General features: G+C 39.4%; 1 protein-coding gene and 1 pseudogene across 1 annotated transcript in view; one reads left to right on the top strand and one right to left on the bottom strand.

Moving 5' to 3' along the window:
* PIK3C2G (phosphatidylinositol-4-phosphate 3-kinase catalytic subunit type 2 gamma) overlaps window positions 1-19850 on the bottom strand; it is a 410949-nt gene that overhangs the window by 41043 nt on the left and 350056 nt on the right. Inside the window, exon 30 of the mRNA XM_043882432.1 lies at window positions 13699-13774. Coding sequence (XP_043738367.1) covers window positions 13699-13774 — 76 coding nt within the window. The remainder of the gene's footprint in view (window positions 1-13698; window positions 13775-19850) is intronic.
* LOC122680176 lies at window positions 171-5388 on the top strand (annotated as a pseudogene).

Here is a 19850-nt window from a genome sequence, read left to right as displayed (position 1 = left end):
GTCCTGAAGAAGAGCCCCCTTGGCTGGCTGGGGGACCACTGGAACCAATAGGGGAGCTGTGAGAAGCCTGGATTCTGCTCCTGAGGAGCACATGCACACTGGCTTATCCCCAGGACAGGCAGAAGGAGGTGGTCAAGTGACTGCTGGGTTTCCCACCGCCTCCTTGGTGCATGTCCCAGCCCCAGTTGAGTGAATATTCCAGCCCCATTCACTCTTCACATCATGGTGTGTTGGATCTAGGGCAGCTACTACTGAGGAGAAGACATAACTTGGGGATCCAGAGACTCCCCAGACCCAGGGCAAGTCTGTTGGGGTGGCAGTGCCGTGGTTGATGCTGACTCACTCTGCGCATCAGAAGCAGCCCAGAGCGCTGAGAGCAGCCCTTCCACCCCAGCTCACACCCCAGTGCATGCTGAGTGTCCATGTGGGGCCCTGCCTGCCCTGTGATGTGGCTCCACAGGGGAAAGGAGGGTGGTGGAGACCAGGGGCGGTGACTGACGGTGAAGGATGAAGAATACTTGGACCTCAGGCTGCAGCTGAGCCAAGGGACACAACTGCAGGGTCTCGCACAGGCCCCCAGCTCTGGGGCAGAGGTTCCAGTGTGGGGACAGGGGAAAACCCACACCTAAAGGCACCTGTGGGTTTTTCTTGGTGACTCAGTGGTAAAGAACCCGCTTGCCAATGCAGCAGACACGGGTTTGATCTGATCCAGGAAGATCCCACATGCCTCGGAGCGACTAAGCCCATGTGCCACAACTACTGAACCTGTGTGCTGCAACTGCCGAAGCCCTTGCACCCTAAAGCCTGTGCTCCACAAGAGAAACCACCGCAAAGCGAAGCCTGCATAGCGCAACAAGTGAGTAACCCTGCTTGTGACTAGAGAAAAGCCCGAGCAACAAGGAAGACCCAGCAAAGCCAAAAATAGATAAAACTATTTTAAAAAGGCACTTGCCATTTTTTTAGCACTTGACTCCAGCTCCAGCCCTTCCATTTCCAGTTTCACCCCCTACCAAGGGGGTAGCTGTCCGCACACCCTGACTAAAGATGTGATTTGCACCCCTGTCAAATCCAGCTCTCCCATTAAAGGCACTGAGCACTTGCAGTCTGAATAGGGATGTTCGCACATAAGAACACCCCTTCAAGACTATAACAGGTAACTGTTTCACACTAAATTCATAGAGTCAGAGGAAGTTAAGTAAAATGAAAAGGCAGAGGAAATGCTCTCAGTTCACAGAATAAGATAAAACCCTTGAAAAAGCAGATAATGAACCAGAAATAAAGAATTCAAAGCACTGGTGGTCAAAATGTTAACTGAATTAGGGTAAAGAACAGATGAACACAGTGAAAAATTTACAAAGAACTAGAAACTGTAAAAACGACTCAATCAGAAATGAAGAATTCAATAGCCTAAATTAAAAACACACTAGAAGGAATGAATAGCAGATTGATACAGAAGAAAGCATGAGTGATCAATGAAACCAAGAGTTTTTTGAAAAGATAAAATTTATAAACATTTATCCAGGCTCAGAAAAGAAAGAGGACCCAAATAAACAAAATAAGAACTGAGGAGATACCATAGAGATACATACTGATACCACAGAGATACAAAAAAATCATAAGAAAATACCACCAAGACTCAGATGCCAATTAATTGGATAACCTAAAAGAAATGGACAATTTCTAGAAACATACAACATGTCAAGATTGAGTCAAGAAAAATAGATAATTTGAACAAACCAATCACCAGTGGTGAAACTGCATTTGTAATTTAAAAACTCCCAGCAAACACAAGTCTAGGACTAGATGACTACACAGGGGAATTTTACAAAACATATAAAGAAGGACTAATGCTTATCTTTCTCAAACTATTCTAAAAAATTGAAGAAGACAGAAAACTCCCAAGTTCATTCTACTAGGCCACTAATTACCCTGATACCAAAACCAGACAAAGACACTTTGATAAAAGAAAATTACAGGCTAATTTCTTTGATGACTATAGATGTAAAAATCCTTAATAACATACTAGAAAAGTTAATTCAACAATATATAAAAAGGATCATACACCATGATCAAGTTGGATTTATTTCAGGGACACAAGGATGGTTCAACATTGACAAATCCATCGATATGATATACCACATTAACAAAAGGAAGGATAATAATTACATGAGCATCTTAATAGATGCAGAAAAAAAATTTCACATTTTCAACATTTATTCATGATAAAAACTCTCATCAAAGTGAGTACACAGGGAATATATCAACCTATCTTCTTGCTCAGTCACTCAGTCGTGTCTGACTCTTTGCAACCCCATGGACTGTAGCCCACCAGGCTCCTCTGTCCATGGGATTTCCCAGACAAGAATACTAGAGTGGATTGCCATTTCCTTCTCCAGGGGATCTTCCAGACACAGGAAGTGAACCCTCTCTTGTATCTCCTGCATTGGCAGATGGATTCTTTATCAAGTGCGCCACCTGGGAAGCCCACATATCTTCTTAGACATAATAAAATTCATTTAGGACATACTGACAACCAATATCATATTCAATGGTGAAAAGCTGTGTTCTAACTTCATGGCAAATAGATGGGGAAACAGTGGCTGACTTTATTTTTGGGGGCTCCAAAATCACTGCAGATGGTGATTGCAGCCATGACATTAAAAGACACTTACTCCTTGAAAGGAAAGTTATGACCAACCTAGACAGCATATTAAAAAGCCGAGACATTACTTTGTCAACAAAGGTCCATCTAGTCAAGGCTATGGTTTTTCCAGTGGCCATGTATGGAGGTGAGAGTTGGACTATAAAGAAAGCTGAGTGCTGAAGAATTGATGCTTTTGAACTGTGGTGTTGGAGAAGACTCTTGAGAGTCCCTTGGACTGCAAGGAGATCCAACCAGTCCATCCTAAAGGAGATCAGTCCTGGGTGTTCATTGGAAGGACTGATGTTGAAGCTGAAACTCCAATACTTTGGCCACCTGATGCAAAGAGCTGACTCATTAGAAAAGACCCTGATGCTGGGAAAGATTAAGGGTAGGAGGAGAAGGGGAAAACAGAGGATCAGATGGTTGGATGGCATCACTATCATGGACATGGGTTTCGGTAGACTCCAGCAGTTGGTAATGGACAGGGAGGCCTGGCATGCTGCGGTTCATGGGGTCACAAAGAGTCGGATATGACTGAGCGACTGAACTGAACTCATATATTTACTTTTACCTTTATCCATTTCTTTTTTCTTTTTGTCTTCCTTTGGTTTGTTTTGTGGCTCTTATTCTAATTATTCCAATTTTCCTCTGAGCATTGCTTTATCTTTCTCTTGTAGTTTTCTGAGATGTGCTTTTTCATTATTGCTATTCTTTGTAAGTTTTGTTATTTTGATTTGTAAGTCCTTTTGATCCAAAAGTTGTTCAAGAGAACTTAATTTTTTAAACCTTCAAACTTAATTATCTTTTAGCTTTATGAATTTTTCCATGGGTGTCTCACTGTGTTGTCATATGATTAGGGAATATGAGATTTCTACTTCTGAAAATTCATTGAAATTAATTTCCTTTGTGACCTAATATATAATCTATTTTCATGCATATTCCATGGGCTCTTGAAAATAAATAAATAGACCACGCCGCCATCGCTGCCCCCGCGCTCGCTGGCGGGCTCCCGCCACAGGAGAGGACCACCAGGGCCGCCGCCACCACTTCGGCCCTGGCCTGGGCTCCTGGCTGAGCCCACTGCCCTATCGGGAGATATAAAGTGTCACTACGAAGGGCTGGGGGTGCGGAACGACGCCGGCGAGGAGGAGCTCAAGAAGGCCTATTGGAAGCTGGCCCAGAAATGGCACCCAGATAAAAATCTGGATAATGCTGCAGAAGCAGCTGAAAAATTTAAACTAATCCAAGCGGCGTATGATGTGTTGAGCGACCCTCAACACATCATATGGTACGATAATCGTAGAGAAGCTCTGGTTAAAGGTGGACGTGATGGAGAATATCAAGAAGACAGCTTAGATTTGCTTCACTATTTCACTGTGACCTGCTACTCTGATTATGGCCATGATGAAAAGGGCTATTATACGGTGTACCTAATGATTTTGAGATGATTGCAAAGGAAGACCTAGAATCTGCTTTAGAAGAGGCCATGGAAGATTTCCCAACTTTTGGAGACCCCCCAGAGTGACTATGATATGGTAATCCATCACTCTAGGCTTACCGGCAGAGTTTCTGCACTCAGAACTTGGCTTGGAAAGAATATGATACACGGCAGGCTTCAAACGGCTGGGAGAAACGAGCCATGGAAAAGGAAAACAGAAAGATTTGAGACAAAGAGAGGAAAGAGAATGAAGTTGTCTATCAGCAGGTCGCTTTCATCCGTAAATGGGATAGAAGAGTGCAGGCTCATCGAAAGCTTGTGGAAGAACAAAACGCGGAGAAGGCGAGGGAAGCCGAGGCGATGAGGCGGCGGCGGAAGCGGAAACAGACCAGGCTGGCAGAGCAGTGCAGAGAGCACAGCTGGATGGCCGTGGCCGGCTTGGAGAAGGAGCTCGGGGAGATGGAGGCGCAGTATGAAAAGCAATTTGGAGACGGATCAGGTGACGATGAAGCGGAAGAACCGCAGCTCAGAGACGGACAGGATGGTAAAGACAGCGACGAGGCCGAGGACGCAGAACTTTATGATGGCCTTTACTGCCCCGCGTGGGATAAGTCTTTCAAGACCGAAAAGGCTCTGAGGAATCATGAAAAATCAAGGAAGCATCGGGAAATGGCTGCCTTGTTAAAACAACAGTTGGAAGAGGAGGAAGCAAATTTTTCAGGACCTTAAACTGGTGAAAACAGCCTGAATGCCAATTCCGAGGAAGAAATGGAGGAGGCGCCAAAACAAAAGCTTTCTAAAAAAACAGAAGAAAAAGAAACAGAAGCCAGCACAGAACTGTGATGATAATTTCAATGAAAATGGAACTGGAGAAGGAGTAAAGGTTGACCAGGAAGATACCAACCTACATGAAAACAGTGCCAAAGAATTGGAAGATAGTCTCCAAGAAAATGTTGGGGTCACAGAGACTGTGGAACTGTGCAGTGACCCAAAAACTGAGGCTAAAAGTGTTTCTAAACCCAAAGGAAAGAAAGCCAAAGGTACTAAAAAGTCTGTCAGAGTACCTGCTGAACCACAGACAATGAGTGATGTGCTTATCAGCTGTACAACCTGCCACAGTGAATTTCCATCCCGGAATAAACTTTTTGATCATCGAAAGGCCACCGGTCATGCAAGAGCACCTTCATCTTTAACATCTTTAAACAGTGTAACAAATAGTTGAAACAAAAAAGAGAAACTTAAAAATAGAAATTCTGCCAATGCCTTTTCCTTTCAATTGTCTGTAGATTTTGAAACCAAAAACTGAAGTGAAATCATCTAAAGAGTTAAAATTTCAGTGATCTGCAATTTATTGCATTGTGGAAGATTATTTTTTATCTTGTAAAAACTTTTTTTTGTTTATTATACATATTTTTAAACATGTCATTAGTGACTGAATTCTACTTTTGCCATCTGAAATTGGCTTGAATGTCTCAAAACAGGTAAATATTGTAAAGTATGCATTCTTGACTTTTGTTGGCTCATGTGGACAGAAATGTACAAGGAGAATTAAATTAACACATAAAAAAAGAAATATAACTTTTAACAATGATTTTTAAAGAAAGTCTTTCACAAATTTGCTTTATGTACTTATGATATTTATAGAAGTTTTAATTTTTGTTCTAGTGGTTATTTTATTCAATATCCTTAGACTTTTATTTCTTTTGACAATATTTCTTTCCTAAAAGAAGCAAAGATAAAATTAGTGTGATGATCTTTCTCATCTACTTTGATCTACCATCCAATTACATTCAATGTTGTGATCTTTCTCACTGTTTTTCTAACACTAATATTACATATGCTAAGATTTTTTATTGCTTGATTTGTTACACTTTAAGTGATATCTTTTGACACAAAGCTATTAGACATGAGGTAATTAGAGAAAGTCTTTTCTCATCTTTTTTTCATCTTTTGCTTCCTATATCAGCCACAAGCAACAGTCTAAAATAATCTTCTAATTACATGAGATTATATAAGATGCTATAGCAAAGTGTATATTTTAAAGCTTTCCAACCCCATGGACTGTAGGCAGCCAAGCTCCTCTGTTCATGGGATTCTCCAGGCAAGAATACTGAAGTGGGTTGCCATTCCCTATTGCAGGGGATCAAACCCAGGTCTCCTGTACTGTAGGCAGATTCGTGACTTTCTGAACCACCTTGCCACCAGGAAAATAATCTTCTAGTTAAAAACATGAGATTATATGATATATCGTAGCAAAATGTATATTTTAAAGCTTTCAGTGGAAAATTTCAAAAATAATACAAGTATATATTTACAAGCAATCCTAACCCTTCACCTCTTGTCCTTCCATATCAATAAAATTTAAATTCAAAACCTGGGTAACATGGACTTCCCCAGTGGCTCAGTGGTGAAGAATCCACCTGGTGTAGACTTGGGTTTGGTCCCCGGATTGAGAACATCTCCTGGACTAGGAAATGGCAAAGCACTCCAGTATTCTTGCCTGGGAAACCCCATGGACTGAGGAGCCTGGTGGGCTATAGTCCAGGGAGGTCACAAAAAGTCGGCCATGACTTAGTGACTGAGCACACTTGCATGGATAACATACTTCAAGCTATAGATAATTGGTCTGGGCTTTGTCAGAACAAGCAGCTAGAACATTAACCAGAGAGACCTTGCCATACATCTCAAAGGTAAAGTAGTGATATAAGGTAATGATTGAAAGTTCTTTTTTGTAATCATTTATAATTATCAATGGCATCTAAACATGCTCATTAATTCATCCTCTTAACTCTGGCAACTGTTGTTTTTGATCATGTTCTAGTCCATTACCTACATTATTATTTCTGTATTGTGACAAAAATATATCTTCTGTGTATCAGAGCTGTGTATTGGTGGAAGGTGGATAATGTTTATTTTTGTAAAAGTATTATTTGGCATGGTGGCTGTATTAATTTGTGGAGAGTACAGAGAGTCTGTCATTAGAGAATTAAAGAATACACAAGATAAAATTCAGCAACTTTCTGGTTAGTGTCTTGGTTGAGCCTGGTGTCTGTAATACTAAACATGATAATTTACAGATTTTTTTTTTCCTCCGGGTGATACTTCAAGAGAATTCTAGTGGTTGGGAAGCTTTGAATTCCTTGTGTGGGATTCTTCCACATAAAATGGTGAGTGTGAGAGAAGGAGCATAAATTTGGATTTTGGTTTCTTCTCTCTTGTCCTTTTTATAAAAATGGCAAGCTACCTTGGCACAGAATATTAACATAACTTTCATTATTGTTTTTTGATTGTCAGTTATTTATTCACGAATTCTTTATGGAGTATCTAGAGGAGACAAGGCAATTTGCTCAGCGCTGGGTTTACAATGGTAAGCCAGATACACATGGCTTGTGTCTTCATGGATTTTTAGTCTACAAAGAAGCACATAGCATAGTTATCATTGCAATATGTGTTTTGAGGGAAAAAAACACATTATATAGGACTATATAGTAAAGGCAATTGAGATGAGATCTGAAGGATGCAAATAATGATGGGGAAGGTGGAACAGGAATCAAGAAATCCAGGCAGAGAAAATTGCATCTGTGAGGTCCTGAGGGTCTTGTCTTAGTTGAAGAATTCGAAAAAGACAAGAGTGAAGATCGGGAAGGACCTGATATTTGACTGGAAAGGGAAATTGGTGGGTACCATATTCTGCTGAGATGCAGCAGGAGAATTCTGGTCTTTTTCCAAAGAGCTGGGCCAGCCACATACATAATTTGTGGGACTCAGTGAAATAAAAATGCAAGGTGAAAATTCACAGTCCTTTTCTATAAAAAACTTTTTATTAAGAATTTCAAGACAGTGACAACAGAATATTAAACCAAGTATAGGATTGTTCTAAGTACTGCACTTTGTAGGACTGCATAGGTTACAAGCCCATGAGGTTGGCTCTGCCTAAAGGCAATGAGAAGCCAAGGAAAAGGGGTGAGCAGAGGAGACAGTATACTTGGTTGGCACCTTCTGTTGTTCTACCAAGACATGTTTAGTTAGTAGGTAACAGCAGAGGTAGGACTACAAAGGATTACTAATGTGATCTTTACAGGTCTTGTGCCTAGATACATAGGTGTCCAGATGTGCTGTGCTAGGTCACTTCAGTCCACTCTCAATTCGTTAGTAGGGGTAGTAAAATGGTGAAGTCTGGGATTTTTGCTTCAGGTCATCATCTTTAACCATTACTTTAATACACTGAATAAATTTATCCTCTAATTATTTAACAGCTCAGAGTTTCAAATGACTGACAAGAAGTATCCTTAATAGTGTGCTGCTTTTTTGGAATCAAATGATAATCTGTGACAAAAGTATTCAGAATTCAGAATAAGAAAGAGGAAATAATTTAAAGAATACAAAAAGGAACAACTTCCTGTTAATCCTTCTTTGTTTCAATGATTTGCATATCCTGCTTAGAATATGCAGTCCTGGCTGTTGTAACATAATGGACAGCTTGTCTTTAAAAATATTGGGAACCAAAAATAAACAAAATTGACAAACCATTAGCAAGACTCATTAAGAAACAAAGAGAGAAGAACCAAATTAACAAAATTAGAAATGAAAATGGAGAGATCACAACAGACAACACTGAAATACAAAGGATCATAAGAGACTACTACCAGCAGCTCTATGCCAATAAAATGGACAACTTGGATGAAATGGACAAATTCTTAGAAAAGTATAACTTTCCAAAACTGAACCAGGAAGAAATAGAAGATCTTAACAGACCCATCACAGGCAAGGAAATCGAAACTGTAATCAAAAATCTTCCAGCAAACAAAAGCCCAGGACCAGATGGCTTCACAGCTGAATTCTACCAAAAATTTAGAGAAGAGCTAACACCTATCTTACTCAAACTCTTCCAGAAAATTGCAGAAGAAAGTAAACTTCCAAACTCATTCTATGAGGCCACCATCACCCTAATTCCAAAACCCGACAAAGATGCCACAAAAAAAGAAAACTACAGGCCAATATCACTGATGAACATAGATGCAAAAATCCTTAACAAAATTCTAGCAAACAGAATCCAACAACATATTAAAAAAATCATACACCACGACCAAGTGGGCTTTATCCCAGGAATGCAAGGATTCTTCAATATCCGCAAATCAATCAATGTAATACACCACATTAACAAATTGAAAGATAAAAACCATATGATTATCTCAATAGATGCAGAGAAAGCCTTTGACAAAATTCAACACTCATTTATGATTAAAACTCTCCAAAAAGCAGGAATAGAAGGAACATACCTCAACATAATAAAAGCTATATATGACAAACCCACAGCAAGCATCACCCTCAATGGTGAAAAATTGAAAGCATTTCCCCTGAAATCAGGAACAAGACAAGGGTGCCCACTCTCACCACTACTGTTCAACATAGTGTTGGAAGTTTTGGCCACAGCAATCAGAGCAGAAAAAGAAGTAAAAGGAATCCAGATAGGAAAAGAAGAAGTGAAACTCTCACTGTTTGCAGATGACATGATCCTCTATATAGAAAACCCTAAAGACTCTACCAGAAAACTACTAGAACTAATCAATGAATATAGTAAAGTTGCGGGATATAAAATTAACACACAGAAATCCCTTGCATTCCTATATACTAACAATGAAAAAACAGAAAGAGAAATTAAGGAAACAATACCATTCACCATTGCAACAAAAAGAATAAAATACTTAGGAGTATATCTACCTAAAGAAACAAAAGACCTATACATAGAAAACTATAAAACACTGATGAAAGAAATCAAAGAGGACACAAACAGATGGAGAAACATACCGTGTTCATGGATTGGAAGAATCAATATTGTCAAAATGGCTATTCTACCCAAAGCAATCTATAGATTCAATGCAATCCCTATCAAGCTACCAACGGTATTTTTCACAGAACTAGACCAAAGAATTTCACAATTTGTATGGAAATACAAAAAACCTCGAATAGCCAAAGTAATCTTGAGAAAGAAGAATGGAACTGGAGGAATCAACCTGCCTGACTTCAGACTCTACTACAAAGCCACAGTCATCAAGACAGTGTGGTACTGGCACAAAGACCGAAATATAGACCAATGGAACAGAATAGAAAGCCCAGAGATAAATCCACGGACCTATGGACACCTTATCTTTGACAAAGGAGGCAAGGATATACAATGGAAAAAAGACAACCTCTTTAACAAGTGGTGCTGGGAAAACTGGTCAACCACTTGCAAAAGAATGAAACTAGAACACTTTCTAACACCATACACAAAAATAAACTCAAAATGGATTAAAGATCTAAATGTAAGACCAGAAACTATAAAACTCCTAGAGGAGAACATAGGCAAAACACTCTCCGACATAAATCACAGCAAGATCCTCTATGACCCACCTCCCAGAATATTGGAAATAAAAGCAAAACTAAACAAATGGGATCTAATGAAACTTAAAAGCTTTTGCACTACAAAAGAAACTATAAGTAAGGTGAAAAGACAGCCGTCAGATTGGGAGAAAATAATAGCAAATGAAGAAACAGACAAAGGATTAATCTCAAAAATATACAAGCAACTCCTGCAGCTCAATTCCAGAAAAATAAATGACCCAATCAAAAAATGGGCCAGAGAACTAAACAGACATTTCTCCAAAGAAGACATACAGATGGCTAACAAACACATGAAAAGGTGCTCAACATCACTCATTATTAGAGAAATGCAAATCAAAACCACAATGAGGTACCATTACACACCAGTCAGGATGGCTGCTATCCAAAAGTCTACAAGCAATAAATGCTGGAGAGGCTGTGGAGAAAAGGGAACCCTCTTACACTGTTGGTGGGAATGCAAACTAGTACAGCCACTATGGAAAACAGTGTGGAGATTCCTTAAAAAACTGGAAATAGAACTGCCATATGACCCAGCAATCCCACTTCTGGGCATACACACTGAGGAAACCAGATCTGAAAGAGACACGTGCACCCCAATGTTCATCGCAGCACTGTTTATAATAGCCAGGACATGGAAGCAACCTAGATGCCCATCAGCAGATGAATGGATAAGGAAGCTGTGGTACATATACACCATGGAATTTTACTCAGCCGTCAAAAAGAATTCATTTGAACCAGTCCTAATGAGATGGATGAAACTGGAGCCCCTTATACAGAGTGAAGTAAGCCAGAAAGATAAAGAACATTACAGCATACTAACACATATATATGGAATTTAGAAAGATGGTAACGATAACCCTATATGCAAAACAGAAAAAGAGACACAGATGTACAGAACAGACTTTTGAACTCTGTGGGAGAAGGTGAGGGTGGGATGTTTCAAAAGAACAGCATGTATACTATCTATGGTGAAACAGATCACCAGCCCAGGTGGGATGCATGAGACAAGTGCTCCGGCCTGGTGCACTGGGAAGACCCAGAGGAATCGGGTGGAGAGGGAGATGGGAGGGGGGATCGGGATGGGGAATAGGTGTAAATCTATGGCTGATTCATATCAATGTATGACAAAACCCACTGAAATGTTGTGAAGCAATTAGCCTCCAACTAATAAAAAAATTAAAAAAAAAAAAAAAAATATTGGGAACCAAAACTTTTGCCCATTATCACTGACGAAAAAGTCTTGAGCTGTTATATGATGTAGTAAGAACTAAGCAATCCAGAAAAAAAAAAAAAAAAAGAAACTCTGAAACAACCATTTTAGTTTCTACAATAAGAACCCTAATTTTTTTGTGTGTATGTACTTTAAAACACTTTATAGACAATAATAATCACCAAAATAAAACTTGATAGTTACCTGTAGTTTATTTTTTGAAACATAAAGAATTTTCTTTAAGGGCTTTAATAACAAAACAGAGGCCAAGCTAGTAGCTTTTTTTAAAAGATCCCATGCAAGTTGCTACACTCAGTGCCCCCAGCCCTGCAGTAGGCTACCACCAACCCATGCCTCTGCTGGACACTCTTGGTCACTCACAGGCAAGTCTGGGTCAGTCTCTTGTGGGGCCACTGCTCCTTTCTCCTGGGTCCTGGTGCACAAGCTTTTGTTTGTGCCCTCCAAGAGTCTATTTCCCAGTCCTGTGTAAGTTCTGGCAGCTCTGTGGTGGTGTTAATGGTGACCTCCTCCAAGAGGGCTTATGCCATACCCAGGTCTGCTGCACCCAGAGGCCCTGTCCCTGTGGCAGTCCACTGCTGACCTGCACCTCCACAGGAGATGCTCAAACATGGTTTTGTAAAAATATTTTATTTTGTGGACATCATTTTTCTTTAGATACATGCCATGAAATGTAAGAAATTACCTTACTCAATACTGTTTATGGTTTGACTATAAAAGCAAAGCATCTTAGAGGGTAACATTACTTACATGAGTAAAATGTGGGGGCAATAAAAGTGATTTAATTATCATATATTAATTTAGGATTTGTTAGTATAGAGCAGTGCATAATGCGGAAGTGAGTGCTTGACTGAAAGTCACTTTCAGTCTAACAAGAGAAACAAGGCAGACACAAGAATAAATACATAACAGTAAACAATCACACTATAAGGCCTGATCTGGCTATAGAGAACTGTATACATGAGGGGTAAGTAACTAGGATATCAGATACAGACAGCAGTGATGAGCAGATGGGCCTCATCTTAAAGGCAGAGAATACGAAGGTGGATGTGGGCAAAAGGAAGGCTGGGAGTTGCAAGGTAAAGTTTGGGGTGGGGGGTGAGGCCTAGCCAATTATGAGTTTGCAAATCCTGTGTGAGATTAAAAACCAGTATCAGTATTAGATGGCCAGTGGCAATGGAATTACATTAAGGAATGCTTTAGATTGATAGGATATTTAAAAAGTCTTCCCCAATCTAGGTGAGATGATAGAAAAATTAATTAGAATTAGCACATTTGGCAGAGAATAGGGTAGATAATTGTGCTGGGCTAGTTTAGGATTCTGATAATAAAACAAGACTTCATGAAGGAGGTGGAATAATTATTGAGCTTTAAAATATAAGTATGAAACTGCTAGATAATTCATGGTCATTATTATTGCCCAATATTTATTTTTGTTGCTTTCTAAGATGTTGAGTAAACTGTAAGATTTACATGCAGGGGAAACCAGGACCTCTCTCTCTGAAATGCAATTCCACCTCAAAGCACAATTAACTGAAATGAGTTAATAGTGGGATAGCATGGAATTATTATAATTAGACAAACACACCTGGGTTTAATTTAACTTGATAAACATACTCTAAGGGGTTAAAAGCTTTGAAAATGGTTTGAAAAGACTATGAAAGCCTTATTGTTAAAAATATATTAATTTGAAAATTAAAAAAATATAGTTCTGATTTTTGATACAATTGAAACTCAATAATTGTACATACATGCTCAGTTGTGTCTGACTCTGCGACCCCACGGACTGTAGCCCACCAGTCTCCTCTGTCCATAGGGATTCTCCAGGCAAAAATACTGGAGTGGGTTGCCATTTCCTCCTCCAGGGGATCTTCCCAATCCAGGAATTGAACCTGGGTCTCCTGCACTGGCAGGCAGATTCTTTACCAATGAGCCACTGGGGAAGCCTCACAATTATATTGAAACTCAATAATTGTACATGGTAATAATGATAAAATTACTTGCCTAGGTCCACAGCTGATGATTCTTTCACTGCTTGTTCCACAGGCTCAGAGAGGAAAAAGCTATGTACACAATCACTCTGAAAAATAAGACAAAATATATTTTTTCATTTCATACATTTATTTATCATTCCTGTTTCTTAGTCTCTGAAAACACTGACCCAAATATAGAGTATTTATAGATACCTGTTTTATTTATAGATATATCTATGTTTATAGATTCCATAAATAGGCAAAGTATACTTGGAAGTTTATTAAGTCAGTGCTATAATTTTTCACTAAATTAAACTAATCTCTCATGAGATTAGAATCTAGCCATTTTACATTTCTTTAAGAGGCTCAGGTGTACACTGCTTTTAGAGCTCACCACAATGTTTACATTCTTGAACTTTACAATTATGCATCAATCTCACATGTCCTTTTTCTAGAAAATGTGTACTGTTGGACAAAGCTTTTGGAGAAAAATTACTCTCAGTAGGGCACAGACACTCAGTGAAAAACCATTGCTCTTCAGGGTTCAGTTCTAGAAATGCTCACTAAGCTCTAAGTATTATGGAATGTTAGGGGATATTTAGAAAGAGAAAGATGCAAAAGGTGACCTCTGTATTAGAACACAGTCTAATTAGTGGAGGAAACAGATAGTATTGAATGCTTCAGCAGAAATTCTAGTTCTGTGTAATTTTACTACAAAGTGAGTGTGCTTCTCTTTTAAACTGAGATGATCACAAACAAACTGACATTTTACCTGGACTCCAAATAAATGGGCTAACTGATGAATCAGAATAACTTGTCTTTTGTGACTTTGACAGGCATTTTGTTTTAAGGCATTATATTGACACACATTTTGTTTTAAGCAAAGCAGCCTTTCCTATATTTTTTATCTGAAGGGCACCACTACATAACTGATTATTGCTTTAAACTGTCATAAGCTGGTGCCATACTAGCTGCAAAGCTGCCTGACATTCTCCATTCTCCCCAGCTAACTTTGTTCTGTGCAGTGGCTCTTGCAACCTTTTCCAGAAACTTAAACTTCCAACTTTGAATCCTTTCCTGATGATTTTGTCTCCACTCTAGAGAAAAACAAAAGGCAGATGGAGATTCCTGAATTTCCTGCCAAAAAATCGACAGATGCACAAAGTCATATCTTCTCTTTTCTTTCTTCTCCAAGGGAAGAACTGTCTCTCTCTTCCCATCTATTCTGAATTGAAATGCACCCTCCCCCAAAATGTTGAAATCCTAACCCACAGTAGCTCAGAATGTGAACTTCTTTGGAAATAGAGTAACTATAGATATAATTAGTTAAGTTAGGATGAGGTCATATGGTGGAGGGTGGACCTCTCATCCGATATGACTGGTGTCTTTATAAAAAGGGGAAATTTAGACACATTTCACACTGCAAAGATGGTGTGGAGAGACAGGGAGGAGATGGCCATCTATCATCTACAATCCATGGTGAGAGCCTGGGATAGGTTCTTCCTTCACACCTGTCAGAAGAAATCAACCCTGTGACACCTTGATTTCAGGTGTTCATTCACAGCTTCTAGAACTGTTGATGCAATGCATTTCTGTTGTTTTAAGTCACCCAGCATATGGTACTTTGTTATGGCAGACCTTGCAAACTAAAACACCATTGAATGCTGCTCATGTCCTTCAGTGTCCCAGATTCTATACCTTTCTCCTCAAGAACCTTGTAGAATATCCCAGTGTATAGTCTTCTTCTTCCTTCCTCCTTTCCCTCCCTCCTTCCCTCTCATTCTTGCCTTCTTCCTTCCTTCCTTTTCCTTTCCTCCCTCTTTCCTTCTTTCTCTCAAGAATCAAGCATGGCCATTTCCCTTCATTTTACAACCATATTTCTCTTTTTATGATGTTTACATTTCTGTCTATTTTATTAATAGCATCTTATTTAAAAGTAACTGCAAGGGTGGCCACAGTATACATAAAGCATGAAAAGATTATAGCCCTAACAGTTATTGCTAGAGAATTTTTTCCTTCACCATTTCCGTTATTTCCAAGTTTTAATCCAGAAAGAGAGAGAAGGACGATTAATAGGTCCATAAGGAGTAATTGCCTTCACAATATTAACTTGGACAGAAACAATAAGGACCCAATTTAGCTGGTACCATCTTATTTTTCTAGGGCTTCCCTTGTGGTTCAGCTGGTAAAGAATCCACCTGCAATGCGGGAGACCTGGGTTCAATCCCTGGGTTGGGAAGATCCCCTGGAGAAGGGAAAGGCTACCCACTCCAGTATTCTGGCCTGGAGAATTCCATGGACTGTACCGTCCGTGGGGTCACAAAGAGTCAGACACAACTGAACGACTTTCAGTTTCAGTTTTCAGTATTCTATTTTCCCACTAGACAAGTTTTAAAAAAAGTCAAAGTTTTCTAAGTGTGGAAGAGTAGGACAGCTTTTACACTGACATGGTACCCCAGATGAGTTAAAAATTTCTCAAACCACGAAAAGTATACTCATACAAAAACAATGTCTTGTCATTAATGTCCTTTTCAAGTCCTGTTATTGTTCTCCTCTTTGACACAGACTTATGGGAAGAGCTGTCAGTACTCACACTGATTCCACTTCTTCAACTTCCTCTCACTTTATGATCTACCACACTCAGTTTTCTGTCATTAATTGAACTTTGAAAATGCTCTTACCATCATTTCTCTTGTTTACGGTCTTCCCCCTGCCCCAACCAAATCCAATGGAGATTTTCTTGGCCCTTTATATATATACAGCTACCCCATTTTTAGTGAAAAATTCTCTTTCACTTGCTTTCTTGTTCTCCCAGTTTTTCTTCCATTTGTCCTGCCATCTCTGCTTACACTTTTTTTTCAGGCTCCTTTTCTTTTTGCTTATAACTTCAGTTCTAGTGTCCTTCACTTCTAGGCTCATTTCTCTCATTGTTCTAACATGTTCTTTCTGGGTAATGTTATCCCCTTTGGTGGGTTCTATATTCCCTGGTGGTCTAGGGGTAAGACTGAACTCCCGATGCATGGAACCTAGATTTGATAACTGGTCAAGGAATTAGATCCTACATGGTGCAGCTGAGAGTTCACATGTCACAACTAAGACCCGGCATAGTCAAATAAACAAATGAATAAATACATAACTATTTTAAAAAAACAGACCTTATAATGATTCACAAATCTACACCTTTATCTCCATTCTATCTCTTGAGTCTCAGCCCTCTACTTCACTATATCGAAATATCTTTTTACTGGCTTCCTTGGCTATTCTAAAGATAATTAAAACCCCCAAAGTATACAACTAAATGCATTTTCTTTTCCCTTGATTTGCTACTTCTTCCTGTGCATGCATGCTCAGTCACTAAGTAGTGTCTGACTCTCTGCAACCCTATGGACTGAAGCCCACCAGGCTCCTCTGTCCATGGGATTTTCCAGGCAAGAATATCAGAGTGGGTTGCTGTTTCCTCCTCCAGGGGATCTTCCTGACCCAGGGATCAAGCCCACGTCTCCCACATCTCCTGCATTGCAGGCGGATGCTTTACCACGGCGCCACCATTATACTGAACTGTATTTCCTCATGCTCTCTCACCTCTGCTTTTCTACATGTTCCGTTCTCCATCCTTTCCACCTCTGTCCACCCACTTGCCCAAGTTTTATCACATTGTCTCTTTACTCATTTAGGCTAGTCAGTGTGATAGCAAGAGCAGAGATCACTTATTCACTCATATCTAATAAAGTAGTTTTACTCAATAGATATTTATTAATAAAAACTGAGATCCAATTTCAGATATAGAATACATTGGTCTTCTAATGGAAATATTTTTATCTGTGTAGCAGTTTTATGTATCATTATAAACTAGTTGATTACCAATTTTGATTTCTACATGTTGATTTCTTTTGAACTTGTTTAATAATCTATCTTTAAGAAATATATCTATATTCAGAGAGCTGACCAAATCAAGCTTTTTAGTTCGAGAGTCTGAAGTCAAATTTCAGGCAGTGCAGAATTTGTGGAAGGAAATCTGACCTCTGTTGGTTTTTGCCAACCAGTCAGTTATTCTCATTTTGGCAACATTTTGACCTCACCTCCTGATGGTTATTAAACTTCAGTAGTAGGCAGAATATCTCCCCAATTAGTGTCTGAAATGTCACCACTAGCTAATCATTCCCTTGTGTTTACACTGTCATATCCTTGAAACCCTCATTTGTAATTCCAGGTGTGGGTGACATGCTTAACGTTAATTTCTTCTTGTGGCAAGATGGTTTTCACTTGATGAGAAACATGATCCAGTGTCAATGGAAGGGAAAAAAAATCAATAAAAATGATGATAGGATAGGAAAATTAATATTGCTGGATTTCAAAATAATCAATTAAATTTTTTCTCACATTTGGTTTTACTTGGGTACATGTATCCCACAGCTTTTTAGCACATTGCACTACTGGAGAGTTTGGAGAATTATTGAAATGTTAGTGCTACGATTGCTTTCACTGATAACCTGAACCAGTGTTTTCAGTTGAGTTTGTACTGACCACCAGGCAGTGTGGCTGTCTTCAGTCATGTAGACTGTATACTGAGCAACTCTGTGGGTGCCTTCTTTACATGGACTATAGATAAACTCCTAGTCTGTAGGGCTCTCCAAATGTAGAGCTGCCAGATATAATAAATAAAAACAGATGCTGCTCGGGGCTTCCTTGGCGGTCCAGTGTCTAAGTCTCTGCTCCTGGTGCAGGGGAGCTGGATTCTATCCCTGGTCAAGGAATTAGATCCCACATGCTGCAATTAAAAGATTCCTGCATGCCACAATGAAAATTGAAGATTCTGCATGCTGCAACTAGGACCTCGCACAGCCAGATCAATCAATCAATATTTTTTTTTTAAATATATATGTTTTAAAAAAAAGATGATGTCCATGCAATATTTGCAGTGTGAAAAGTGAAACTGTTAGTCATTCAGCTATGTCCAACTCTTTGCAATCCCCTGGATTGTAGCCGGCCATACTCCTCTATCCATGGGATTCTCCAGGCAAGAACACTGGAGTGGGTTGCCATGCCCTTCCCCAAGGGATCTTCCTGACCCAGGGATAGAACTTGGGTCTCCCACATTGCAGGCAGATTCTTTACCATCTGAACCAGAAATTTGTTTATCTCATATTCAGATTTAACTGGGCAGCCTGCATTTTATCTAGCTAACTTACAGTGTGAGATGCTTAAAGATGTATGGGCACACTTTTGGTTGTCTCAATGACTAGAGAGTACAATTGGCAATTAATGAATAAGGCTACTTATTCTAAATATCCTGACATACCTACAATATTCTCCCATCATAAAGAATATTACTTTTCTGTTTAATTCTTCAAATGGTAATAGTTTCTTGGAGGAAAATCTCTACTTCATTCTAGAAATGAGAAAACTGAATATCAGTACTCATATGGGATTAACTGATTGAAATTAGTATAAAAAAGAATGTAGAGTATAATCAGTATGCCCAGGTTCAACTGTGTTACCACTGCCAATGACCTATAGACATGAAGAATACCTAGGGGGACAGGTGTGTCTACAGAGAGTTTTGCAGGCATCCTAGGGCACTCTAGTCTTCTGCACAAGCGTAAAGCAACTGGGACATATTGATGAGATATAAACAGAAAAATATGATATTTTATACTTATATACTAAATATTCTGGAGAAGGGAATGGCAACCCACTCCAGTATTCCTGTCTGGAAGATTCCATGGATAGAGGAGCCTGGTGAGCTGCAGTCAACGGGGTTGTAAAGAGTCGGACATGACTGAGCAACTAACACACACAATATACTTATATGCCATAAGTATATTTATAAGATATTTCTTAGAAAGTTTACAGTGCTGCATTGTTGAGGAAATGAAAAACAGAAGCCAGACTTAGAGAATGTCATCAGCAAAATCCCTGTAAGCTCAACATATTCTATCCTCCAAGTATCCCATTCTGCTTTCCTTGTAAGTTTCTGAGATGATGGTAGTGCTGTCTCACATTTCCCTTTATAACCCGAGTCCTGGTGATGGGGTAGGTCTCCTTCTTTCATCTCCTTGCTCTTCTAATCTCTGCACTTGCTTCCTGTCTAAAAATGCCCTGCTTTGAATATCCATGTCTACTACACAGCCCTCTCCCTCTTGTTTCACTTGTCTATTGACCTCTAGGTCACTGGCCTTTATT

The sequence above is a fragment of the Cervus elaphus genome, chromosome 22, assembly GCF_910594005.1.
Source record: "Cervus elaphus chromosome 22, mCerEla1.1, whole genome shotgun sequence".
In the NCBI taxonomy this organism is placed as follows: domain Eukaryota; kingdom Metazoa; phylum Chordata; class Mammalia; order Artiodactyla; family Cervidae; genus Cervus; species Cervus elaphus.
The sequence above is the reverse complement of the archived record's forward strand: the minus strand, read 5'-3'. Positions and strand labels throughout refer to the sequence as shown.